Here is a 27034-nt window from a genome sequence, read left to right as displayed (position 1 = left end):
TGTAGTAGACAACATGCCATGATGCACATGAAGGATATGGTAGTCCACCGGGGCCTGCAGAGGACATCTAGTACCATAGCAGAGGATGGACAGCAGAACAAACTGGACAGCTCTCCTAGCCAAGCTCCAAGAAGTATCTGGGCAAAAGTAGACTCTAAGCTGGACTATATCAGCCAATGGACCTTGGAAGGATTTCCTCATCCTTGGAGCAATGAAATCACCAGCATCTCAGAACTATTGAAACCATTTAAGCAGTAGCTTCACGGCATGCTCTGTATCAGGGACCCTGGGGTGACCTCGGGAGGCTGTCCCACATCCCTGGGCACAGATGCGGTTAGGACGCGGAGTGCGGCCCTCTGCCCTTCTCTCTCCTCTTCCCCCAGACACAGAAAGAAGAAAAAGAAAATTATAAACAGTTGTCTCATCTATTATCCCCTATTCCTCCACTCCCCCCACACTAATTGGTAGCCCACTTGGGCATGCATCCTTCTCAACTATGTAAATATCATCAAAAATAAAATTGAATCAACAGATAATACAATGTAACACAGAGATTTAAAAAAAAAAAGGAGGAGAAAGAGTAGGAGAAGGAAAGAAGATGGATGAATGAATGACAGCGAGACTCTCTTCATCTAGTTCACATCCCAAATGGAGGCAGTCAGGGCTGGGCCAGGCTGAAGCCAGGTGCCTACGGTATCAGGAGCCCAAGCACTTGCTTACCTTCCACTGCCTCCCCAGAAGCACAGGCAGTAAGCTGGGTGAGAAGTGGGGCAGCCAAGGCACAAACCAATATGAGAAGCTGGCATCAAGCAGCAACTTAGCCCATTGCACCCCATGTCAGTCCTGAATTCCAATAAGCCCTTGAAAACACTGATAAGTATAAGCTAAGCATTTAAGAGTCACACGAATGTATATAAAAATAAGAAATTAAAGATATGTTTTAAAATTGGCATAAAGCTGCCTCAAGAGAGAAGCAACTGAACTATTTCCCAGGAACTATTTCCTCATGTTAGGGACTCAGTGCACTAGCAGGCCAGCTGCCAGGTGCCTAAGTGCTAACTTAAGTCTCAGGTGAGTTTCCCACTGGTCACTGGGCGACACACCACTGGGAATGACATCTGGCCACCCAGTATCTCCCTGCATTAAGCTCAGAAAACCACAAGACAAAACAACCACAAGGAAAATGACTTGTGGCCACTGTGTGACACTTGAAGCTTCAGTGCAGATGGGGCCGATCAGGGGACGCCTAGACACGGGCAGTGTGTGGATGTGCAGAGAGCAACTCTGAGAGGATCAGGTCACGTGGAAATCACCATATACCCCCCTCAGGAGACCAACTCACAAACGAAAGAGAACAACTTCCAGGCAAGGAAAGGAAGCCAGGCCTGAGGACAGGCACAAGTGCAACACTCCAAGGCTAAAAAACTGAAATGACAAAATTTGTTTAAGAGAAACCAGAGACAATCCTAAATGGAAGAGTCAAGAACAAAGGTAAAAATCAGTGTCTTGATGCCACGAGAACAATCAATCTTAATACAAACTGAAATGGCAATAAATGGCAAGTGAGAGCAGCCACACACTGTCAAACACCCGAGAACAAAGGTCTTGAAGGGCTAGCAGAATGGGTGTAGAACAGGTGGAGCTGGGTTTTTAACAGAATAACAACGCATCCTCCCTGGGTCAGGAGAGGAAGCCGAGTCTCACCATGGCATGCGGTTTTCAAAACACGCCAAAGTGCTCAGCCTACGCCACCTACGATGGCAGGCAGCTGCTAAGCCTGTGTCCCAGAAATGCCCAGTCTACTTGCACTGCCCCCATCTCGGAAAGAGAACTGACAGCACTGCCACCACGTGGAAAAACCAGAAGTGACCCACAACAGGCTTTCTGCTGGGGTGGCTGCAATGCCCATACTTACTTGAGTCTTCCCACTGGAATAAGTGCAGTTTCCACGCAGAGTAATACAAGAACCCCAGCACAAGGAAGAGGCAGAGGGCTAGCAGCAGATTGCGCACAAACACCAAGAGTCCCATCTTCACATGATTTACAAATTCCTACATGACCTAAAAAAAAAAACAGACAGACCATCAGAGGAAAGGATGTTCTAATGCACCAATGCCACGTCGCCAGTGAATCTGTGCCACGGTATCATCCGAGCCGCTCAGCCCCATTTCAGGGAACAACTTTGCCAGCACCAGCTCCTGGGCCAGAAGTCGGCCGTTGGCTGTGGTCCTTAGTTCCACCCCTCACCAGCATCCACTCAGCACCCCTGTTCTGGCCATCCTAACGTCCCACGTGGCCCTTCCCCACCTCCATGACCCTGGTCCACACCATCACTGTGTCCCCACAAACGAGCTGCCTTGCCTCTTGACACTTTCCATGTGGCACACGGGTAGGTTCTCAATTGCACACCATCTGCAAATGCCACACCCCAGCACCGCCCCAACACAACAACCCCAGTCATCTCAAATACCACAAACATATTATTTCAGATTTCTGGAGGTCAAGCCTGAGTTAAGTGCGGCTCCACTGGGTCCTTTCTTTGCTTAGACTTGCAGGGGTAAGGGGCATCGGGACCTGTTAAGACAAGGCCAGGTGGGACGCAAAACCCCATACATTATGGCAGGTTGTGTTTAAGATTTATTTTATCTTTATTAAAAAGTTAGATATACAGAGAGAAGAGACAGAGAAGATTTTCTGTCCATTGATTCACTCCCCAAGTGATCACAACGGCCGGTGCTGAGCCAATCTGAAGCCAGGAGCCAGAGCCTTTTCCAGGTCTCCCACATGGATGCAGGGTCCCAAGGCTTTGGGCCGTCCTCGACTGCTTTCCCAGGCCACAAGCAGGGAGCTGGATGGGAAGCGGGACCGGGATTAGAACCACTGCCCACATGGGATCTGGCAGGCACAGGCACTTTAGCCGCCAGGCTTTGAGAGGCCCACAAACGATGTTGTAACTATCCACATGGCCCAGAGCAGAGCCAAGAAAGGCTCCCCAACCCCCAACTCAAGAGACTCACAAGGCTAAACTGCATCTTTCTGGAGGCTCTGAGGAGAATCCACATCCATATGCACGCCGGCTGCTGACAGTCCGCAGGGCCTAGCAGCTGCCGTTTCCTTACTGGCTGCAAGTAGGAGTGGGGAGGATGGGCAGCTTTGGTCCTGTGGTCCTGCCCAGGCCCTCCCCGAGGAGCCTCCTGCAGCCAGCTTAAGTCACTTTTACTCTTTGAATCTCAGCATCTTCCCCTTCTACTGTCTTGCTTCTCCCTGAAGCGGAGTAAACATCTTTGCTATTCAGGGCTCCCATGATTACACTGGGTCCTCCTGAATAATTCATGACCCGTTCCCTATTTTCAGATCCATCTGCAAAGTCCCTTCTGTCTTGGCAGGTAACGGATTGATGGCTTCCAGGGGTCACCGAGTGGTTATCTTCAGGAGGCTGTTCTGCCAAACACATCTGTCATTAAACTCTCCATGCCTCTGAATAAACCAATTGCTTCTGACCAAGCCCCTGTTTACTTTCCCATCCATCCCCTGCTGTCCCCAATCTCATTTGTGCCCTGTTCTTCAGTCATTCCTCCTTTTGCCTTGACCCCTGCCTTGCTGTTTCTCTCCTTAAGGCCTGGCCTGGAATATATTTGCTACACAACCTCATAGTGCACTGGCTGTGTGTCCTTTGAAAATCAAGTCAGTTGTCTTGGTCACAATGTAACAGAAATAAGTGCAAATAGCGGGGGGGTAAAAAATATTCTAATTTTCAGATTACATATAATTATCCACCTGGAAAAGCCAAGAAGAGTCATCTGAAAAACTACATGTGGAAGGAGGGCAGGCATTTGGCACAGTGGTGAAGACCTGCCTGGGACACTGGCACCACCTGCTGGAGAGTCTGGGCTCAAGCCTCCCCAGCACTGCTTAGAAACCCAGCCTCCTGCTAAGACACACAGTGGGGCTAAAGCACACAGTGCACTAAGGCACACAGTGGGGCTGAGGCACACAGTGGGAGGTCGCCAGAATGCTCCAACAGGAATCCTGGTAGCAGCCCAGCCCTGCTCTGGCTGCTGCAGCCATCTGAGGAGTGAACCAGCAGACAGCAGATCTCTCTCTCTCTCTCTGCCTTTCAAATAAAAAATGAAAACAAAGAATACAAATCCAAAAAAATCACTAGGACAGAAAGATTAATAAAGTAGATGGTTGATAGATTGTCTTATAAATATCAACAGTTTCCTAAAAGTGATAATAGTAAAATATCCAGTTAGAAAATATAAGGTTAGAATACTTCATTTATAACAAAATCTATAAAACACCTAAAAATAAACTTAGGAAAATATAAGCAAGGTTTTCATCGAAGGACTTTAAAAAATTCTGAGTAAATTAGGTGAAACAACAGGATGTTTTTCATAATATGGTTTTTAAAATTTGAGAGCTAGCAAAACAGGGCAGAGAAACAGAGGGACAGACGCTCTCCCCATCTCAGCCTCCCCCACCCCCATCCGCTGATCCCCTCCCCAGATGCCCGTGACAGCTAGGACTGGGCCAAGGGCAGAACCTGGAGGTGGCAATACAATCTAGGTTTCCCACAAGCATGGCAAAAACCCAGGTACTGAACCTACTGTTCCCCAGGTGCCATTAGTAGGAAGCTGGGATACTGTGACAGGGGACTTAGGCATCTTAACCACCAGGTCAAATGTCTGCCCCTACAACAGGTTCCTAAGTAAGAAGACTCCACATCCTGAAAAGTCAGTTCTCTACGAATTCACTTGAAGTCAAGTCCAAGCCCAGAATGGTTTTTTTTTTTACTTAAGATTATTTATTTTTATCAGAAAGTCAGATTTACAGAGAGGAAAAGAGACAGAGAGGAAGATCTTCCATCCACTGATTCACTCCCTAAGTGGTCACAATAGCCGGAGCTGAGCCAATCTGAAGCCAGGAGCCAGGAACATCTTCTGGGTCTCACATGTGGGTACAGGATCCCAAGGCTTTAGGCCATCCTCTACTACTTTCCCAGATCACAAGCAGGAAGCTGGAAGGAAAGTAGAGCAGCCACGACATGAACTGGCACCCACATGGGATCCCGGCACATGCAAGGCGAGGACTTTTAGCCACTAGGCTATTGCTCTGGGCTCCCCAGAACATTTCTGAACTTGGATCTAAAGGTAATCTGAAGAGCTCAAGCCAAAAGAAACAAGGTAATGATAATAATATTGTAATAATAATATTGTAATGAGAATTTACCTTATCAGATATCAGAAATTACTTATCAAATAATTATTATTATTGACAGATAATAAATTATTAAATTTGTTAAAGCCATAATTATTTTTTTAAAGATTTATTTCTATTATTTTTTTCATTGGAAAGGCAGATATACAGAGAGGAGAGACAGAGAGGAAGATCTTCCGTCCAATGATTCACTCCCCAAGTGAGCACAACGGCCGATGCTATGCCGATCCGAAGCCAGGAGCCTCTTCCAGGTCTCCCACACTGGTGCAGGGTCCCAAAGCTTTGGGCCGTCCTCGACTGCTTTCCCGGGCCACAGGCAGTTGGCTGGAAGGGAAGCAGGGCTGCTGGGATAGAACCGGCGCCCATATGGGATCCCGGGCGTGCAAGGCAAGGACCTTAACCACTGCACCATCGTGCCGGGCCCATAAAGCCATAATTATTAAAATGGATGGATCCTACCACTGGGAAAAAAAGAACAGATGAATGGGACAGTCTAAAATAGACGATATATATATGTGTATATATATATATACACATACACAGAGAGAGAGATCTTTCATCTGCGCAAATGACTGCACAATGGCCAGAGCTGAGCCAGCCCAAAGCTGGGAGCCAGGAGTTTCCTCCATGACTCTCACACAGGGGCAGAGACCCAAGGACCTGGGCCAGCCTCTGCTGTTTTCCCAGGTCACTAGCAGGGAGCTGGATTGGAAATGGAGCAGCCAGGACACAAACCAGCATCCATATGAGATGCTGGTGCTACAGGAATAAGCTTAGCCTGATATGCCACTGTACCGGCCCCATATTTGTTAGAAGTTTTAAGCACTGCCTCCATTACTTCCTATATTAAAACAACCAAGCAACATAGTGAAGAAATGCTCACTGGTGGACTCTTTCAGGAGTGATTCAACTGTCATGTGCCTTAACTCAGCAGTAACACCCCAAAACAAGAAAAACACCTACTTGGATATTCACTGGCAACGCTGAGCACGACAGTTTAAATGTCTACCACTGAAGGACCTGCCACGGGCTGCTGGCCAGTGTGTACGGTATCTGCAGTGGGGCTCCTCGTGGGACACAGACGGTACACACATAGGAGGCTGCGGATACAAGGTGACAGGATTCTAGAAAGCCAGGCAAACGGGATACAGAAAGCAGCAGGGACTAGCAATGGCAGGGGACATCTTCTGCCCCTCTTCTAGGTCTAACTGGGCAACAGAAGAGACAAGTGGCATCGGGGACCCAGCAGGAGCTGCATGAGAAAGAGGAGGGGCCACCAGGAGAGCAAGTGCGAGGACCACAGCTGCTCCTAGGACCATGGCAAGGGGCGGGGAGGGGAGACAAAGCACTCTTGGCCTCTCACCTCTTTCCCTCTGACCTCTGGGGGTGCCTGTGCTATGGGAAGCTGGAAGGCAAGGAAGCTCACAAGAGGCAGAACAAGTACAGGACACAGCATATCCATCAGAGCGAATGGCACATCCCAGTATGGGCCAACGTGGGAAAACATCCAGAGACCCCCTGCCAACAAAGCCATCCCCTTGTAGAATGGCAAGCAGACACACGGTCCCATATGGACAACAGCATACAGTGCCAACAGGAACATTAAAAATTAAATATTAACAACACACAAAAGAATACACATCCAACTCTGAAAAGGGCAATGGGAGGGAACATTTTTCACAACCCATGTGTCTGCTCACATTTGTTTTCTTCTCATGTTTGTAAAAGTAAACCTTGAACTAGAAACCAGAGAACAGCACAAAGGACATCTAACCTTCCATCCGGCCCCCAAACATCTAAAACTGGGAGGTATACATGGCCCACGGGTAAAGGCACTGGCTCCTGGGGAGGCCGGGGTGGCTTTCTCCTGTCCTGAATGCAGATGCGGCCTCTGAATCGCCTCAGCGGTCTGTTAACCAAAACTCACAGCAGACACACAGCAGCCAGTGAGCAGACTCACCCAGAAATTAACCAGTGCCACAGTGAAGAGACAAAACTACCAGCTGCTTTACTCTGTTTTTTCCATTAAGAAAAACGACCTTCAGAGGCAGGCATTTAGAGCAGCAGTTAGGACGCCAGCATGGATGCCTTCAACCCATGTCAGGGTTTCCAGACCGGAGAGCAAGCTCTGTTCCCATTTCTAGCTTCCTACTAATGCACCCGAGGATGCGACAACTGATGGGTCCTGGCCACCCACACAGGACAGCTGGCCCGAGCCCCCGGCTCCTCACACAGGTCACCTGGCCCGAGCCCCCGGCTCCTCACACGGGACACCTGGCCCGAGCCCCCGAGCCCCCGGCTCCTCACACGGGACACCTGGCCCGAGCCCCCGAGCCCCCGGCTCCTCACACGGGACACCTGGCCCGAGCCCCCGGCTCCTAACACGGGACACCTGGCCTGAGCCCCCGGCTCCTCACACGGGACACCTGGCCCGAGTCCCCGGCTCTGAGCTTCTCTCTGGCCCAGTCCTGGCCATTGTGCATTGTGTGCACAGATAAAGAAATCTGCAGACATCTGGGGAGTGACGCAGCAGATTTGAGATCTCTCTCTTACTGTCTCCCTCTCAAATCAAAGTAATAAAAAAGAAAAACGGCCTTTAATGAAGACAGCAGAACAAAACATTCTAAAGAAGAAACTGATTTTAAAAAAAAAAAAAAGATATGCAAATGAGAAAATGAGAGGTCAAAAGGCGGCACACGGACAGGCCCATGGCACGGGGGTAGAGCTCCACGTGCAACACCGACATCCCATATGCACACTGGCCAGGGCCCAGCTGTTCTACTTCCCATCTAGCTCCCTGCTAACATGCCTGGGAAAAGCAGCAAGGGATGGACTGAGCGCCTGTGCCCCTGCTACCCACATGGGAAACTGGATGAAGCTCCTGACTCCTGGATTTGGCCTAGCCCCATGCCAGCCACTGCAGACATCTGGGGAGTGAACCAACAGATGGAAGATATCTCTGATTCATTCTCTCTCTCTCTTTCAAATAATAAGAAGAAAACGAAAAGAAAAAAAAAAAGAAAAGAAAAAAGGAGCAGTAGCAGTTACAAATTTTCATACCAGGGGAACAACATCCCAAGATCTTGAAAGTTAAAAACAAAGCAATTCAGGAGCAAGCGTTGGGGCACAGGAGGTAAAGTCACCGCTTACAGCGCTGGCATCCCATGCGGGCACTGGGTTGAGTCTCTACTTCCACTCCAGTCCCTGCTAATCGTCTGGGAAAAGCTGAGGAAAATGTTTGCACCTAGGTCTTGGTTTGCAAATCCATTCTCCTCTCACTAAGGATCCAGGGTCCTTGGGAGAACGGCTGACTGCAGGAGTCCAGAGAAGGCAGAAGGATGAGCCTCTGTCCTGTGCTGCTTACAAAGAAAAGGCTCAGGGAGAGGCTATGTCCACAGGAAAAGGTGGCCAGTTGGAGGACTCCTACCTGCGCGATCTGGGGAAACTCAGCCCCAGAGTAAAGACAGACAACAATAAATCATAACGCACTAAATAAAAATCTAATCAGGATGAAAAGAGGAAAGACCTCGTGAAGCAACTCATCAGGGCAGAAGGATTAAGGCCTTTCAGAAAAACTGTCACTTAGGGGCCTGCTTCATGGTGTAACTTGCTAAGCTTCTCCCTGCAGTGCCAGGGTCCGATATGGACACTGATTGGAGTCCAAGATGGCTCTACTTCTGATCTGGCTCCCTGCTAATGTGTCTGGGAAAATAGTGAAGGATGGCTCAAGACGTTGGGCCCCTGCACCACATGGGAGACCTGGAAGAAGCTCCTGATTCCTGATCAACTCAGTTCTAGCTGTTGCAGCCACTTGGGGAGTGAGCCAGCAGGAAAATCCCTCTCTCTGTAAGCTCTGCCCTTACCAGTTCTGCAGCTTTTATGCAATCATTTCAACATAGAAAGTTAAGAAGGACTGGAAACAAAGTATTCAAGGAAAAAACGCAAGTGAATATCCAAACAAGTTGACTCATTTTTCACACAGTTTACAAAAAAACAACTTAGTGACATGCAGAAATGCTTAGGATACAGCATTGAAAGTGAAAAGTAAGATGAGAGAATCACACACTATGATAGGGAAAAGAGAAACACTAGAACGAAAACACAGCAAAGTGCTGACAGTTGCTGCAAGCAGGGATTTGTGGCTGTGGCCAAGTGCATGGTCCTGGGCTAGAACAAAAGCACACCCAAGCTGCGGCTGCTCCCAGGCAGCTGCGTGCAGCGCCTGCCGACATGCAGCCGGCTGTACCCTCCCTACTCACAGGCTGACCCAGCTCCCACCCAAGGCTGACACCCACAAGTGCTGGGTGCCCAGGGGTTGCAAGGCCCAGGACTTCCTTCTTCCCCTTCACTCTAGCTCACTCTGATCTCGTCTGGCTTCTCAGCCCCACCCCCCCGGGCACCCCAGAAGCTGACCACCCACCTCTAAACTGCCAAGCCCACTGGATCCTCTAACAGCTTCTGTGATCTGATCTTATCTGGCATCTGGAACCACGGCAGGTGGCACAGTGGTCTAAGAGCCTTTTGCCACCTCCTCTGCCTTGCTCCCACTGACTTATCTTTTAGGACTCAGTTCAAGTCCTAGCTCTCTCTCTGGAAACTCCCTTCTTCGCAGCCGAAATATCCCGTGCTTACTTCCATCAGAGCACTTAGAAGACGTCTTGTGTCTGAACACGTAATTTGAAAGCAGGATCTGTAACTGGCATCTGTACGTCGCCAGCAGTTAGCAACATAACACTTCATATCCATTAACACCCAACAAGTAATTGTCCAAGGATAAAATATGTTGATATTTTTCTAATTACATGCCCCAGCTCGAGGCTCAACTGATGAAATTTGGGCACATTCCAGAAAGTAACATAAACTAGAGATATAATGCATATGCATGTATACACAGCTCAGACACATGCATAAAATCTTTCTACATATGTGTTTCATTGAAAATATATATTATGAAAAAAACACTATGGATTTCAAACACAGTTTGTACCAAAATAAACATAATTCAACTCGATTTTTTCACAAACTTTTTTTTAAAGATTTATTTATTTTCATTGCAAAGTCAGATATACAGAGAGGAGACAGAGAGAAAGTTCTTCGATCCAATGACTCACTCCCCAATCTGGTGCTGTGCCAATCCAAAGCCAGGAGCCAAGAACCTCCTCCAGGTCTCCCATGGAGGTGCAGGAACCCAAGGCTTTGGGTCATCCTCGACTGCTTTCCCAGGCCACAAGGCAGGAGCTGGATGGGAAGTGGAGCTGCCGGGATTAGAACCGGCACTCATATGAGATCATAGCACATTCAAGGTGAGGACTTTAGCTGTTAGGTCATTGCGCTGGGTTATAAACTTTTTGAAGTGCTTTCACATATGAACAGCAAAGTGTAAATGTACAGAAGCTCTGGGTACTGTCTTAGGCTTTATTTTTGCTTATTTCTTTGAAAGGCACAGGGACAGAGAACCTTCACCCATTAGCTCACCTTCCAAACACCTGCAACAGCCAGAGCTAGGCCAGGCCAAAGGAGCCTAGAACTCAATCCGAGTCTCCCATGTGGGTGTCAGGCACACAAGTACACAAACCATTCGTCACCTGTGCACATCAGCAGGAAGCTGAAATTGGAAGCTGACCTGGGACTCAAACCAGGCATGCCAATGCAGGATGCAGGTGCACCCAAGCTGTGTCAGCCACCCAGGCTTTCCTTCTCATTCTATAGCTGTCCCCGTGGCAGTGCCAGACACTTCCACGATCTCACTCACAAGCATGATGCTGAGTGTCTCAAATCATCTGCTCCAGCTACTCCGAGTTCCCATCATGTGCATGGACTCCCCACGCCATCCCCTCACCCGTTTTTACAGAAGCCTCCTACTTCTCCTCTTCTGCATGTTTGCTGCCTTGACCAAACACAGCATCTGTGCAGGCGCTCTGGTCAAACCTGGAAACTACCCTTGAAACAACCCTCCTCCCTACGTTCACCCTCCACGTGGGACTGCTCAGTGAAGCGCTGTGACTCTCACCCTCTCAGCGCTTGCTGAGTTCCCCACCCTTCACTCCTCCCCGCCACTGCCTTACGGGCACCACAGCCTGCTATCAAGTCAGTCTCTCCAGCTCTTTCTCCACACAGCAGCCAGAGTGCTTGCCTCATTTTGCTCCCAGGTTTCAACTCCAAAAACTTCCCACTATCCTCAGGGTAAAGGCCCAAACCCAGAACGAGGCCTGGAAGAGTCGGCCCGGTGAGGCCCTGGGCTCCTCCTTCACCCCCGGCTACCTCTGACCACCTCTCCTCCCACAAGCCTACATCATCAACCTTCTACAGGTGCCTAAACCCATCATGTCCTCCCAATGTTGGCCTAAAGTCCCACATCTCCCACCTCACTCCTCTACTAGGGCTTGAGTTAAAGATTTCTTTTTTTTTTTTTTACTGAAAAGGCAGATTTACAGAAAGAAGGAGAAAAATAGAAAAAACTCTTCCACCTGCTAGTTTAATTCCTCAAATGGTCATCAATGGCAAGAGCTGAGTTGATCTGAAGCTAGGAGTCAGGAGCCTCTTCTAGGTTTCCCACATGGGTGAAGAGTCCCATGGTTCTGGGCCATCCTCCACTGCTTTTCCAGACCATAAGCAGGGAGATGGTTAGGAAATGGAGCAGCTGGGACATGAATCACCACCCATATGGGATCCCAGCACTTGCAAGGGGAGGATTAGCCAACAGGGCCATCACACTGGACCCAGAACTTGGGTTAAAGTTCTGTTCTGTAGGGCAGTACCATGTCTGCCACCATTCCCTCCCACAGCACCTGCCTCTCCAGAGTCTGCCACGTGTCACATTTGGAATTTCCTAAGGACTCATGTTTACAATTAATTAAAATGTGCATTCCGGGGCCCAGTGCAGTGGCTTAGTGGCTAAATCCTCCCCTTGCAATGTTCCAAGAGCCCATTCGGGTACCAATTCATGTCACGGCTACTCCATTACCCATCCACCTCCCTGCTTGTGGCCTGGGAAAGCAGTGGAGGATGGCCCAAAGCCTTGGGACCCTGCACCCGTGTGGGAGACCTGAAAGAAGCTCCTGGCTTCAGATCAGCTCAGCTTTGGCCACTACTGTGGCCACTTTGGGAGTGAACCAGTGGATGGGAGAGCGTTCTGTCCCTACTTCTCTCTGTGCATCTGCCTTTCCAATAAAAATAAATAAATCTTAAAAAAAAAAAAAGTGGACATTGCAGCTACCCCATGCAGGGAACGTGTCTGTTTCACTCATCTGCACATTCTTGGTGCTCACAGACGGTCTATTCACTACCCGACAACTCAGCCATCGCACACCTGAGAAGGGGCTCTGTTGCTGCAGACAGCCAGATCTTATTTTAATTGGCCATAAAAAGAAAGGGGTATAAAAAAAATTTGAATTCATTGAAATAAACTCTTGCTGTTCTCAATACATCCTACCATATGTTTCTGCCCTGAACTATACCTGGCAGCCATTTGGGGGTAGTCTAAGACGTCAAAAGTCTGTTGCTCCTCAAATGTTAACATAAGGGATGTGAACTCAATTACGACAAAATCACACAGAAAAGGGGAGAAAAAAAACCCTGACATAGTATTTCCAGAGCTTCTCTCCTATGGGTACCCAGGAGGTGAGCTAATTAGAGGGTTACTATATACTATCTGCCTTCCCGCTTCCCAAATCAGCTGCTGTAAAACTCAGCAATCGTTTGTGTACAATTACTTATTGGTAATGAGAGGCAGAGAGACCTTCAGAAACAGACAAGGAGGCAGAGCTGTCCATGCACTGGGTCACCCTCCAAGAGCCCTTAATATCGAGGGGCTGGGCCAGGTCCCTGACAGGGGTGGCAGAGACCCCAGTGTGATAGGCTAGGGTGCGTGAGAGCAGGAGTCGGATTGGAAAGGAGGGTCAGGACCTGAACCCTGACACAGGATGCAAGCACCCCAACCAGCAGCATAGCTGCTCTACCAAAACCTGCCCCTCAACAATGCTTAGAGAACATTTTTTCCTGACTGCATGAATGGCCAAACAGATTCAAGCAGCTAATTAATACGCAATCCAAGAAATTATTCTATTCAACGGAATCGTACATTTCCTAATTACACGTCCCTGGGGTGAGCGTGTAGCACAGCAGCTAAATCACCACTTGGGATGCCTACATCACGGATCAGAGGGTTTGTGTGGAGACTCAGCTCCTTTGCTTCCTGCCCTGCCCTGCCCCCAGCCAACTTCCTGCTGATGTACAACCTGGGCAGAAGGTATGGCCAGGTACCTGGACCCCTGCCACCAACATGGGAAACCCAGACTGAGTTCCTAGCTCTGAGCTTCTGCCTGGCCCGGGCCTGGGTATTTTCGGCATTCTGGGTAGTAAACCAGCAGATGGGAGATCTGGCTCTCTGCCTTTCAAATACAATGAAAAAGAAAACAAATGCAAGGGGGAAAAAAACCACATAAGGTGGCTTTTTTTGTTTTGTTTAAGTCCCTGTAAGGAATAAAACAATTTATATCACTAACACGTGTGCAGCATTATAGTGTGGCCTGGACACAACAGTTCTAAGAATCTGGTGCAATTCAATCCAGTGAATCTTCCCAACAATCCTCTGAAAACATTGCATATAAGAGAAACTGAGGGCCCAGCAGCGTGGCCTAGCAGCTAAAGTCCTCGCCTTAAATGTGCCAGGATCCCATATGGGTGCCAGTTCTAATCCCAGCAGCCCTGCTTCCCATCCAGCTCCCTGCTTGTGGCCTGGGAAAGCAGTCAAGGACAGCCCAAAGCCTTGGGACCCTGTACCTCCGTGGGAAACACAGAATAGGCTCTGGGCTCCTGGCTTCAGATCTGTTTAGCTCCGGCCATTGAGGTCACTTGGGGAGTGAATCATCAGATGGAAGATCTTCCTCTCTGTATATCTGACTTTGCAATAAAAATAAATATTTAAGAGAGATCAAGCAAGAGAGAGAAACTGAGGCAAAGAGAGGCTCAAGTATTCCATCCAAGACAGTCCTAACCGGAAGCCCCAGGGCCAGGACTCAAGTCCAGAAGACCTGGCTTCAACTGCACTGCTTGCCCAGATAATGTGAAAAGTTACAGCAGAATAATAATTAAAAGGAACCAACACTAATAATTAAAGTTCATTAAAAAGATAATTACAATAAGGAATGTTGCACAAGACCTACATGAAACCACTGTAAACAAAAATGCAGGAGAGGAACTGGGCGAGTTGAGGGGAGGGGGATGTGTGGTAGATGAAGACCACACACCCCATACCCCACCTCCCTCCAGAACTAAGAAGGATGCAGAATGAAGACTCTCCTGGTCCAGCTACAAGACATTATAGAAGAGCCAGGCAGAGATACTAAAGGGAAACCCTCCAGGGGCAAATAATACAACCAGTACTGTTTAAACAAGGTTAGCACTCAAAAATAATGCCATCACACAAATGCAGGCTTCAATGGCAGAAAACAAAGTTGACACTGCTGAGAAACACAGCAGGACCCACAAAGAGAGGGGGAAGAAATGAGCTAGAGGCAATGTAAAACAGAAACACCTAAAAAGATTTCCCAAACAAATTCAAGATATGAAACAGAAATACACAGCAATGAGGTGGTATCTATGTGTCAGGGAAGACCCTGGTTGCAGCACCCAGATCCCATGTCAGAGACCAAGGCCTAGCTCACTGGGCTTCCCACTTCCTGCTAATGATGCATGAGCCTTGGGAGGCAGCAGTGAGCGACTCATGTTGCTGGGTTTCTGTCACCCATGTGGGAGACCTATATTGAGTCACCTGACACTGGGTTTGACCTGGTCCAGCCCTAACTACTACGGGCATCCGGGCAGTGGACCAGCAGACCAGAGCTTCCTGCTGTCCCTCAAGAAAGTAAGTAGACAAGTAAACAAATGGAAATATGTAGCAATGGAAGTTATAAGAGATCCAGTGTAAGCAAACCTTGCATCTTAAAGACAGAACCAAGCAAATGGAATAGCAAAAGACTCCCCCAACAGACAAACAAACAAACATGGATCATTAGAGAGAGCAGGGCTGAGGGCAAGTCGATGCCAAGAGTTTTCTGGCTCCTCTAGGCCACAGTGGCCAGGATGGCCAGGACAGTCAACAGGCTCAGGTGGTGCCGAGGTCCCAGCTGCCCACTGCACTACTCTCAGATCCCTGCTAACCTTTACATCAAAAAAAAAAAAAAAAAAGTTATTTATTTGAAAGGTAGAGTTGCAAAGAGAGCATCTTCCATCTACTATTTCACACCACCAATGGTCCCAACAGCCAGAGCTGGGCCAGGCTAAAACCAAAAGCTTCTTCCAGGTCCCCCACAAAAGTGGCAGGGGTCCAAGCACTTGGGGTATCCTCCACTGCTTTCCCAGATGCATTAGCAGGCAGCTGGATTGGAAGCAGAGCAGCTGGGTCTCGCCCAGCGCCCATATGGGAAGTCAGCATCACTGGTGGCAACATTACCTGCTATGCCACAATATCAAACCTCTCCCCAACCCCAAGGTCATCTTTTTGGCCTTTTTGGCAAAAGAAAAAGAAAATGCATCTGGGGTCCTTACCCTTATTTCTTTTGCCAACTGATTTGATGGCAAGCCCCATCAGCAGAGGGCACTGGAGATCCACTGCAAGAAGAAAACTGCCTCCACGGGCCAGTGCACTGGGCTGGGCAGCTACATGCAGCACCAACGCTGTGCCCAGTGCCCAGCAGATGGCACCTTTCCCTGCGCACCTCTCTGGGAAGCTCTGAGGAGAGGGGCTCTGGAGGGACCCCTCCTTGGTTGCAGCTTCCCTTGCACCCAGGGAATAGATTTCCAGTAAACTGTTGAGCAGCATCACTGTCACTCATATACTTCTATGCTATCCTATGAGCCAGCGGGCCAGGGTGTGGATCTCAGTCCAGGGTGGGACAGGGGACCAGGGAATCCTTGCTCACTGCTCCAGATCATGTCCAGAGTGCTGGGTGTGACTGACAGCTACTGTTTCTAGATTCCTTAGAACTCTCTTAACAGCTTTCTTCCCAACCAAAAATACGGAGAAAGACGGCAACAGAGAACTCCCATCCATTGGTTTATTCCCCCAAATGCCCACAATGATGAAGGCTAGCCCAGGTCAGTGTGGGGATCTAGGAGCTCAATCCAGAACCAGTACCTGAGTGGCAGGAACCCAGTTACTTGAGCCATTACGTTGCACCCAAGGTCCCTGGGTTCCACTGGCAGGCAGCTGGAGGCTGGAGTGGAACCAGGAATGGGACCCAGGGACCCTGTGAAGGATGCTGGCACCTTCTGAAAAGATATACATATTATTTGTGTCTTCAAGTACTCATTTATTTACTTGAAAGCCATAGTTCAAGGGGGCAAGAAGAGGATCACAGATTGATCCTTTCTGCCGGTTCATTCTCCAGATGGCTGCGACAGCTAGAATAAACCCAGGCCAAAGCCACAAGCCAAGACCTTCATCTAAGTCTCCCATATGGGTGGCAGGGGCCCAAACACTAGGGAAAAGAAAAACCGTGACCAGCAGTTGTGGTCACTTGGGTAGTAAATCATCTGATGATCTTCCTCTCTGTCTCTCCTCCTCCTCTGTATATCTGACTTTGTGAGAAAAATAAATCTTTAAAAAAATTTTTTTTAACTTTTCTTGGAGATACAGCCACGAGTGAAATGGGGTCACAACATACACTGAGGAACGAAACACGCCTGAGTCCTAGAGTGTCCAGTTTCTAAATGCTTGCACAAACACAAGACTTGTCTTTCAGAGCGGCTATAGCCCACATCCCACCCCCACCCCCCCGCCACCCCTACCCCAGCAGCACAGGAGACAATTCTGTTTCCCTGATAAGAAAGTCAGAAGACTGCCTCCCTAGCAAGCAGGAAGCGGTGGCTCACCAAGGTTTGAATTTGTTTTCCCCTGGTGGATCCTGGCATCCGCCATTTCCCCCACCTGCCCATTCCTTCTTCCCACACTGCTAGTTAGTAACCCTCACCTTCTACTTGGTCTGCTACAGTTACTCTGTCTACATCTTCCTCCTGGTTGTACCCAAGTTCTTGCCAAGTAGACAGTTTGTTGCTTCTGATAAGAAACTAAGAATCTACTGGGGTTTTAAAAACAGAAAACAGAGAAAGGTGAAAAGCAACATTGTTACTGACCAGATAGCCCCAAGTGGCTGAGGAAAGGCCAGTCCCAGGTGTGAAGAGCAAAAACCCAAAGCAAAACAAACTTTCAGTTTTGTATACACCAGGCCATCTTTGCCTTTATGGAAAAAAAAAAAAGCCTTCTAAATAGGAGCTGTTAAAAATCTATTTGATTGGCCTGATTGTCTATTTGGCTTGTTTCGATGGTGTTCAGAGGATGAGGACGAAGTTCTAGACTTGGCAGAATGTCTTGGGGAAATTCAGCTGCAGTTCTTGACAAGATGGCCTTCCAGGTTGCCGACTGGTGTTGAAGGTGGAGTTGGAAGAGGACAAGACACACAGAGAAAACTGGAAACAAATTTGAGCTTGATCTTGGCACTTTCATCAGTCTGTAAGCAACGAGTAGGGCTGTGCTCCAATAAACTCGGAGGTCAGTTTGCCAGCCTCACTTATGTGCTCTAAGTGGCCACACACCATGCAGCCCAAGTATTAAAACACACACACACACACACACACGAGTAAAAAACAAACTAGGGGGCTGCCACAGGGGCATAGTACACTAAGCTGCTGCCTGTGACTCCAGCATGCTGAGTTAGAATCCCAATTCCAGTCCTCACTGACCTTCTTTGGATCCAACTCCCTGTTAATGAGGCAGGAGGAGGCAGGAGGACATGCCAGCCATGTGGGAAGCCTGACTACTGGCTTTGTCCTGGCCTAGGCCTGGCTATGCATCCACTAGGAGAGTGAACCATTAACTGGAAGATATTCATCTTTCCTTAACTCTGCAGTTCAAATACATAAAACAAACCTTACTGTTTAAACAAAATTGCCTGTGCTTAAAAAAAAAAAAAAAAGAAAGAAAAGCAGACCAACTTTAATTCAAAGCTAGCAATTTCCTCTGGAGACTAAGGATAAACACAATAGAGGAGGCCTGCATGAAACATATAACATTCTATTTCTTTAAAGAAACCAAAACCAAAACAAATACAGGGTAATAAGATTTAAGGCTGGGTATCATGTATGCTTCCATATGTGTGTAGTGTCATTAGCAAATATGAGGTACGCGTTGTTTTTCATTGCTCTCACTTGAGACTTCATGAGCCTTGTCCTCCGAAGTAGTTCCATGTCACTAATCTGCCCACAACTTTCAAGAGAAAAACCAAAAGGCAAGGAAAGAAACACAAAGAAATCGTGTAATACTTCAGAATAATTAGGCCAGAGTACCACAGAGCTGGAACTAAGCTACCAGTTTCGTTATCAGTCCAGGTCAAAGTCACTCTCACGGCTGAGGGAAGCAGGGAAGCGGGACACAGGGTGGTGCCCTGAGGGAGCAACAAGACTGATGCAGCCAAGGCAGACTCCCACAGAGCAGTCCGGCAGGTGCCTGTCATCAGCATCAGAGACTGCAGAGGTCACTGCATCAGAAGTGCAGAAGCCGAACTCAAACCACTTCTCCCTGCGAACAGCCTCAGGAAAGCAGCAGTAACTGGCACAAGTGTTTTGACCCACGGCACCCATATGGGAGATCTGGCTCTGTGGCCCTCAGGGGAGTGAACCAGTGGATGGAAGATAACTCGCTCATTCTCTCTTAACTAAATTGCCACCAGTCCTGCAGGCCCCTGGGAAGGCTGGTATCTGAAAGCAGCACGCAAGCTGGCAGAAAGCCCACAAGAGCACACAACTACCCTCCCCAGACCCAGGAGGCATTTTAACAAAAGCTAGAAACCAGCTGTTCAGAAAAAGCAGCTCTGTTGAGTGTATTCTGAAAATGGATGCCTGCAAATGTTTCCATCCTCAAGCTGACTTGTCCCCAAAAAAACAGAAGCACATCACACAAAATGGTGTGCTCCAAGGATCCAAGACCCTTTCAGAGCACCTCTGAGTTTAAAACAATTTTCCACAACAATTTTAAGTCAGAGGAAGATGGCCAAAGCATTAGGACCCTGTATCTGCGCAGGAAGCCCCCAAAGAAGCTCCTGGCTCATGGCTTCAGACTGGCTCAGCTCTGCTCTGCTCTGGCCATCGTGGCCACCTGGGGAGTGAACCAGCAGATGGAAGATCTTTCTCTCTCTCCTTCTCTTGGTAAGTTTGCCTTCCCAATTAAAAAAAAATTTTTTTAAACAAAACAAACAAAATACACATACACATCTAAATCATACTGTGCAAGTAAGGCAGGTGTATTTAGAATGTCATCCATGGAGGCTGGGGGAAGGTAAGACAGTCTGGAGGAACCTGCCCGCTAACATCTCTGGGGCTTCCTTACCCGACTCATTCAAGCTTCTTCAAACCCTGCCACTGCTGCCACCCACGAGTGTGCAAAGCACTGGATGGGAAGTAACTCATTCAACTGACGGGATACAGCAGGTTCAAGAACACAGGTGCTCAGTATCTTACTGTCTTGGCCCCATCATGCTCCCACCAGTACTCTGTGCTCCTGGTCCACAAGGACATCTCCTCCCCAAACACTGCTTACTAACTTCCACTAAAGCCAATTACAACTGAGAGCTTCAAGTGAGACTCTGTTTGAACCACCTGAGTGAAAAATACACCTCAAATTATTGCACACTTCTTGACTTCTTAAATTGAATACCTTGACTGTAACTTCTTTTTTAAGACCTCAGGACCATCCCTACGTGCATTACTAAAGATGCTATAAAATAGTTGGTGCCCCCAGGGATAGCAATCTATAACTGAGATGTTACAGATTGTCCTTGTATCGGCAGCCTAGGCTGTCAGGTCACGCGTAGTGCTGTGCACGGTACCTGGTTCAGAGCAACATTCCCAAGCACCCAGAGGAACCGTGAATCCAACCCACCCTTGTGTCTCGCAGTGCCCCCGACATGGTGCCTGGGTCGTCCACAAGATGTGAGGCCCAGTGGTAATACAGTGAACATTAGTGCTGCTCCCCAAGTATGCCTGATTCTCTGCTTTCCAGGCATTAGCAAGATTGCATTTCTCTATCCTTTAAAGTTAAGCATCACCTTGGGACTTGCTTTGTCCCGTGAAATGTGAATAAGAGGCATGGGCTGTATTGAGATGTAACCTTTAAATGCGACCTTCCACTTGCCCATGCCAGATGCTCTGTGCCAAACTCAACAGGGCGGGACTCCTAAAGGTCAGACGTAACAGCACTTTACACACTGAGACAGGAAGGAGATCCAAATATTAGGGACTTTCTTGGGAGAATGCATGCGAGTTGTACCAACGCCCCCAAAGCAGTGCAGTCAGTGAAGGGGTGCAAAGCAGCAGATGATAAGACAGGTTGGCAGAAGCAGCAGCAAGATATAGCAACCAGCCAGACACAGAAAAGAACAAACCTGAGGGGAAGAACACGGCAACTGAAAGAACTGCTATCTCCAACAGCTGATGCCCATCGGGAATGGGACAGTGGCACCTGTAGAGTCCATGCTTTCTCTCCCCTGGGGAAAGGAGCACTCCTGCGCCCTCACCTGAGCTCCACCCATGAGCCAGGCCACTTTTGTGCAACCTGACCTCCAGCAAAACCCTGGATGCACTCAAGCTCTGTCTCCTCCCTCAGCTGAGCTTGGGCTCCACCAATGACTCTTCCTCAAACGCAATTCCTCCAGCATCTCTCACCTTGCGCTCCAGAGACTGCATCATCAGTCAGCATCCCCACAACTTTCACACATTCATTGGGCACTTCCTGTGCTGAATGTTTTCCGGCTCTCCTCAGCCCCTGCCTTACATAAGATCTGTACTCCACAGATAACCCAGCTGATTGATTCAGACTGGATGAATCTCCCAAGAATACACATGCCTTGTTTCATCGTTAATAATTTACTGTATTCACCACAGTTAAGACACTTAGATTTGCAAAAAATGGATTCTCCACTTAATACTTTAAATAACCTGAAAAAACCCTCATCTTAAGCAGCTGCTGTTGCCTTACGAAATTATGTGAAAAAATACCATTTAGGGGTAAATTTTCATGCCAGTTTTTCCTTCTAATCGTGCAGGCCAGGCAGGGGTGGGGAACATACAGCACACTGGCTTCAAGGGCCTTCAAGTCATGGGTTTTGGGTGCTAAAGAAAGCTGCAGGCAAGACGTGGGAAAGCCAAGAAACTTAACTATCATCAGGTGGAGAGTTGCCTGTGGCCCTGGAACAGCGCTATAAATAACCAAGTGGCCCCTGGCAGAAAGCATACTCCACTCACCCCTGACTTTTGGCGCGGTGATGCTCCTCACTGCAAGGGGAACTGCTGCCTTGTCCGGAGGACCCTTCTATGTCAGTAACCTAATGAGTGGTTTTGTGGTCTGCTTCCCCCACCCCCAGCACAGCCCACTATACAATACACAGGATTCAAAGCAGAGTCATAGGGAAGTTGGCATTGTTTCCGCTCGGGGTAACAGCTGCCTCTCATGGATCCCTTCCTCAATTAGTTAGGATGGATGACGCAGTCTCACGTTTCATCTCTCATTATGTAAGAGAAACTCAAACAAAAGTGAGGTTTATTGAGGAGACCGTAAACAGGGAGCTGTTGAACAGAAAGAACACAACACCTTCTTCATCCGATTCGCTCCCAGCCAAACTCGCCCTCCCCGCTAAGCCACTTTCTCCAGCAAGACTGCAGGCAATAGGGGAGAAAGTGCCAGAAGGGCAGAAAGCAAGGCGGTACTTTGCCAACTTGGGACGTTTCTGTGGATCTCGCCGTCCGTAGGGCAGTGAGCACTGACCCGACTCTAGCGCTGCGTACACTTTTCCCTCTTCCCTCCACGGCCCCAACCACTGCGTCGTTCCTCCACGCCACGGTGCTCATAGCCTCCAGGTCCTGCACGCAGGTGACCTCAGAGCGCCCGGCCTGCGAGCACTCGGCCTTCCCCTGGCACCCAGGCCAGCGGCCCCCCACCCAGGTCGCTCAGGGGGTCCGGATCCCAGTCCAGGATAGCCCGCAGCTGTGCCCCAACCTCGCGGTCCCCAGCACAGGCGCGCAGTCGCCGCGCCCTGCCCGGGGCCGCAGCCGGTGAAGGAGTGGCGCGGCGACCGTTAGCCGCGGCCGTGGCGCCCCGGAGCGCGTGGGGCAGGCCCTTACCGCAGCACAGAGAGAGGCAGGGGAAGGCGGCGCCCGGCCCCACGCGGGGCTTGAAGGCGCAGGTGACGGTGCAGACGGCGGCTGCAGCCGCGGGGGACCCCGGCGGGCGCCCACGACGCGGTGGGCTGCATGGGCGCCGCCATAGTGGGGACGCAGCGGCGGGCGGGGCGCACGGCTGCGACCCGGGGACGGCTGGACCACCAATCCTGCTCTCCGCCTCGGCTCTCTAGCAGGGGGTCGGGCCTCCACCGCCAATGAGCGCGCGGGACCCGGGCGGGGCGCCGCGCCGGCCAATGCAAAGATGCGCTGCGGCAATGGGCGGGAACAGGCCGGGGCCACCCAATAAGCAAGGAACCCAGAGTTTCCAAGGCTACACGCCCAGCGGGTCCCGGGCTGCGGAGGGTGCGCTGGCCTGGGTGCCTAGCCTGAGTGCCAACGCCCTCGCCACGTCCTCTCCGGCCCATACTGCTACCCAAAGGAACACTCCTCTCTGCCTTCCCGACCCTAGGGCGCGAGGGAGCGCCAAGTGCCGCTCGCCCGGGTGAATCCTCGGAAAAGGCAGATCTCCGCAACTTGAGCACAGCCAGTTGTCCCCAGCTTTTGAAGCTCCACTGGGGTAACTGAGGCCCAGGTCATGTTGGCAACTTTAGAGCCTCTTAGCACATAGGACCCACCCACCTGCCTACTCTGGGGATCCAGCTGTTAACATCCCCACTGTGAGGAGGCATTTAGGGAACAACTTAAAACTTCAACTTTTATGAAGACAGGGGCAACTTACCACCAACCCAAAGACTCTTGTTAGCTAAGGCCGGTAGGTGGCTCTGGACAGTGACTTCTTGGAGGGGCCTAAAGCAGGCCTGGACAAACTGAGCAAGCTGTTTTTGTGTGCTGGAAAGTCACCGAGTTTCCAGTCAGTCGACCAGTGTTAATAAGTCCAAAGTTTCTAGGAAACATGCTCTCCCCCGACCTCACCTGGATAGGCCAAGCAGGCCCCATGGAGGGCCTGGCTGTACCCCACGATCCTCCACCCTGGTGAGTCTTCCTCATTTCTCACCAACTACAGGCAGTGCCTCAGGAACGCCCGTGGTGGGGGCACACTTGCCCCTTTCAGACCAGCTTCACACAGAGGATGGGACAATCTGACTCCACCAGGATCCACCAAGGCAGAGAGAGCAGAGATGTGTCCTGAACGGCCTTCTGGGCCCTGTCTCCAGAGCCTGTGACTTAGGCTCCAACGCGAGCCTGACCCTGGGCCCTTTGGGCCCCTGCGGGCAGACACAGCCAAGCCTCTACTCAACACATTTTATTGCTAAGGTTTTCAAAATAATTTGGTTTATAGCGTTCATACGTAACAAAAAAGGGGAACGTATTATAAATTTGATTCTTGTATACATCAGGTATCAGTGTGAAGCCCTCCAGTCCTGGGCACAGGCAAACAAATGTATGAGGAGCAAAAACCTGGTTCAATCCCTTCGGTGTTGCGCTCTACTCCCACCCCACACCCCCAATTCAGCTCCCTCCCATCCCCAAGCCAAGGTCACATCTACATCTGTCCCTGGCCTCCAGTGACCCCGATTCATCCTAACCCTCCTAATCCCTACATGATTGCAATTCTGTTGAATCACCCACCAGGCTCTGCCTGCTTCCATCATTAATATCCCCCCTCAGAGTATCCTGCACACAGACCCTCTAACACTGTGCCACAGGGGCTCTGCCTAGGATAGCGAGGACACACCCCAACAGCTCTGGGATTCCCCTCAAGGGAAGAGAGGCAGGGTGACTTCTGCGCATCACTAATGCAGCTGAGCCAGCCTGGAGAGACACCACATCCACCTCCAGCCAATCCCAGAGGCCCTCCCTCAGCTCAGTTGAGGGCCAAAGTTCACATTTTGTTTGCCCTGCATAGGCAAGGAAGAAAAGTAAAGGCCAGGGGGCTGGCACAAGCTGGTCCAGACCAAACACACAGACACACGCTGTGTGCATGTCACGCACACACATAAATACAAAAGGGGTTGGGGACAAGTACCAGCACCTCTGCCTGGTTGGAGCAGGTGCTCAGTGGGAACGAAGCTAAGTCCCAGGCTGAGAGTAGGGCCACCAGCCCAGTCTGCATGGACAGCCCGTTCTGTGGGCTCGGATCAGTGCAGCCACAGTGTTCCAGTGCTCAGCTCCTCGGGTGGGAGACCACAGGCTGCTGCCACTTGTGTCCAGGGACGACTTATTCTTTTCACTACTGTGGAATTCCAGGAGAGCGGGGGGGACATGATGCTGGGATCAATCAACTAGTCCATTCCTGTTTCTTTTTACAACTTCACTCGCAGAGCCTTCCGAGTCCCAAGTATCTGCTGTGCATTGGCCCCTGAGTGCTCTTGCCTCCATGGCTGGGAATCTCTGGACCCTTAGGAGCATCTACTCCATGATGGCTCGGTATAGCGCAGGCTCAATATAATCTTCCCGGTACCTGGAGTTGATAACCCGTTGCCGCTTCTTCTCTTGCTTTACCTCTTTCTCTGTGAAAATCTCGTTGAATCGCATATCGGAGGCCACAGACTACAGAAGAACAGGCAAGCCAAATCATCACTTTGTGGCCAACTACCGCCCAGAGGCAAGAACAAGGGACACAGGGCACTTAGAGCACACACTCACCAGTCTAGACTTGACTCTCTTGGGAAGCTCTTCATCCAGCGTGTACACGTCATCTCTCTTGACCACAAGCTGGGAGCCATCTTCAAACTCCACCTGCCAAGAAAACAAACGTCTCTGCGCTAGGATGCCCCTTTCTTTTTGGTTTACCCTGTGTAGTGACAACCTCTTGCAGCCAAATATTTGGAACACTGAAGGCCTGCTGTGTCTGAAGCCATACCAGGTTGACCTCATCTTTGGAAGGGCCATCACCAGCCCATTAATTCTCCTAAGCAAAGACTTCCTCTGTCCCATGAGGAAGCACCAAATTAACCATGCAAACCCAAACCCCTGACAGGAACCTGTGCCTACCTGATACATCTGGATGGGGTGGGAGGTCACAAACTTAGCTCCGTAGACTTGGCCATCTGTCCATCTCACTTGGACCACTTCCCCCTCAGCAGGAGGACCCAACTGGAGACAGTCCTGGCTCTGGAGGAAACAGGAAGAAAGGAATGATAAGCAGGCTCTCCTGAGTGCAATGGAAACTTCCATCTGCTGAGGTAATAAACAAGGACAAATTCATGCTAAGACACTCCCTGAAAGGCAGCACACTACAGGATGACAGATTGACCAGTTAAGTTCTGCTTGCTTAGGCCAGCACAGTGGCCTAAGACAGACAAATCTACAGACAAATCTTCCACATCCAAGTGCCAGCATCTCAGAGGTTGTTGGTTCATATCCTGGTGGTTCCACTTCCAACTCCCTGCTTGTGGCATGGGGAAGCAGAAGAGGATGGCCCAAAGCCTTGGGACCCTGGATCCATGTGGGAGACCGAGAGGAAGCTCCTGGTTTCAGATCCGCTCAGCTCTGGCCACTGCAGCCACTTGGGGAGTGAACCAGCAGATGAAAGAGCTTTGTCTCTCCTTCTCTCTGCAAATCTTCCTTTCCAATAAAAATTAGTAAATATTAGAAGAAAGATCTGCTTGCTGTGACAAAGTCTGTCCTGTATCCTGCTCTTCTAGCTAACAAAATCCAGCAGCTACAAGAGGGAGAAGAGGCAAGGGTGGGAATCTGTAGTCCTTCTCACTCACTTGCTCTCCAACGGTGTTCCAGGCCTCTCTATGAAAGAATGCTAGAACTGAACGCAATGATGGTTGATGAAATGTGTTCTTAGAACCAACCAGCATTGTGGCAAAGTAGGCTAAGCATCCCATATGGGCACTGGCTCATGTCCTGGCCACCCCACTTCTGATCCAGCTCTCTGCTAATTAGCCTAGGAAAGCAGAGGACAATGGTCCAAGTTCTTGAGCCTCTGCACCCTCATGAAAGACCCAGAGAAATCTCCTGACTCTCAGCTTTGAAATGGCCTAGCTCCTGCATTTGCAGCCTTCTGGGGAGTAAATCTATAGATAGAAGATGGTTCTCTGTCACTCCTTCTGTCTGTAAACCCTGCCTTTCTACTAAAAATAGATCTTAAAAGAAAAACGAAGTATGTTAATAAAATACAGGAAAGAAAAGAAAGAAGCATCTACCATGGGACTTGGCAAATTCACATAACTTTCATGCTTCCAGGAGTGTCACAGGGCAATTCCTCACTGTACTGGCCAGCACAGCGCTGGGTAGGATGTGGGAGGTCACTGGCTCAGTGCAAGCTCTTGTGGGGAGACACCAAGGTCATTAAGGACATGGTCTAAAACAACCCATGCAAGAGGGCAAGCCTGTGGGTCACAGCTGTTCCCACAAATCACCACCTGACAATTAGAGTACGCACAGGTCCTGGTTCTGAATTTTGTTTAAGATTTATTTATTTTTATTGAAAAGGCAGATCATATCTAAAGAAAGGAGAGACAGAGACAAAGATCCAATCACTGGTTCACTCCCCAAATGGCCACAGCAGTGGGAGCAGAGGCCATCTGGAAGCCAGGAACCTCTTCTGGGTCCCAAAGGTTTAGGCCGTCCTCGGCTGCTTTCCCAGGCCTCAAGCAGGGAGTTGGGTGAGGAAGTAGAACAGCCGGGA

General features: G+C 49.6%; 2 protein-coding genes across 9 annotated transcripts in view; both read right to left on the bottom strand.

Moving 5' to 3' along the window:
* The window catches only part of ST3GAL3 (ST3 beta-galactoside alpha-2,3-sialyltransferase 3), a 221900-nt gene extending 198923 nt beyond the window's left edge, over positions 1–22977 (bottom strand). For all 5 annotated transcript variants that reach the window (XM_040974347.1, XM_040974349.1, XM_040974351.1 and 2 more), the window contains exons 1-2: positions 22393–22977; positions 1916–2060 (exon numbers count right to left, since the gene is read on the bottom strand). In XM_040974347.1, the coding sequence (XP_040830281.1) occupies positions 1916–2030 (115 nt within the window). In that variant the 5' untranslated portion in view covers positions 2031–2060; positions 22393–22977. The remainder of the gene's footprint in view (positions 1–1915; positions 2061–22392) is intronic.
* A 703-nt stretch (positions 22978–23680) lies between these two features.
* The window catches only part of KDM4A (lysine demethylase 4A), a 42432-nt gene continuing 39078 nt past the window's right edge, over positions 23681–27034 (bottom strand). For all 4 annotated transcript variants that reach the window (XM_040974343.1, XM_040974345.1, XM_040974346.1 and 1 more), the window contains exons 20-22: positions 25387–25506; positions 25039–25131; positions 23681–24942 (exon numbers count right to left, since the gene is read on the bottom strand). In XM_040974343.1, the coding sequence (XP_040830277.1) occupies positions 24802–24942; positions 25039–25131; positions 25387–25506 (354 nt within the window). In that variant the 3' untranslated portion in view covers positions 23681–24801. The remainder of the gene's footprint in view (positions 24943–25038; positions 25132–25386; positions 25507–27034) is intronic.

The sequence above is a fragment of the Ochotona curzoniae genome, unplaced genomic scaffold, assembly GCF_017591425.1.
Source record: "Ochotona curzoniae isolate NIBS_2020 unplaced genomic scaffold, NIBS_Ocur_1.0 contig_2404, whole genome shotgun sequence".
In the NCBI taxonomy this organism is placed as follows: Eukaryota; Metazoa; Chordata; class Mammalia; order Lagomorpha; family Ochotonidae; genus Ochotona; species Ochotona curzoniae.
Note: the sequence above shows the minus strand (reverse complement) of the source record. Positions and strands in the feature narration are given on the sequence as shown.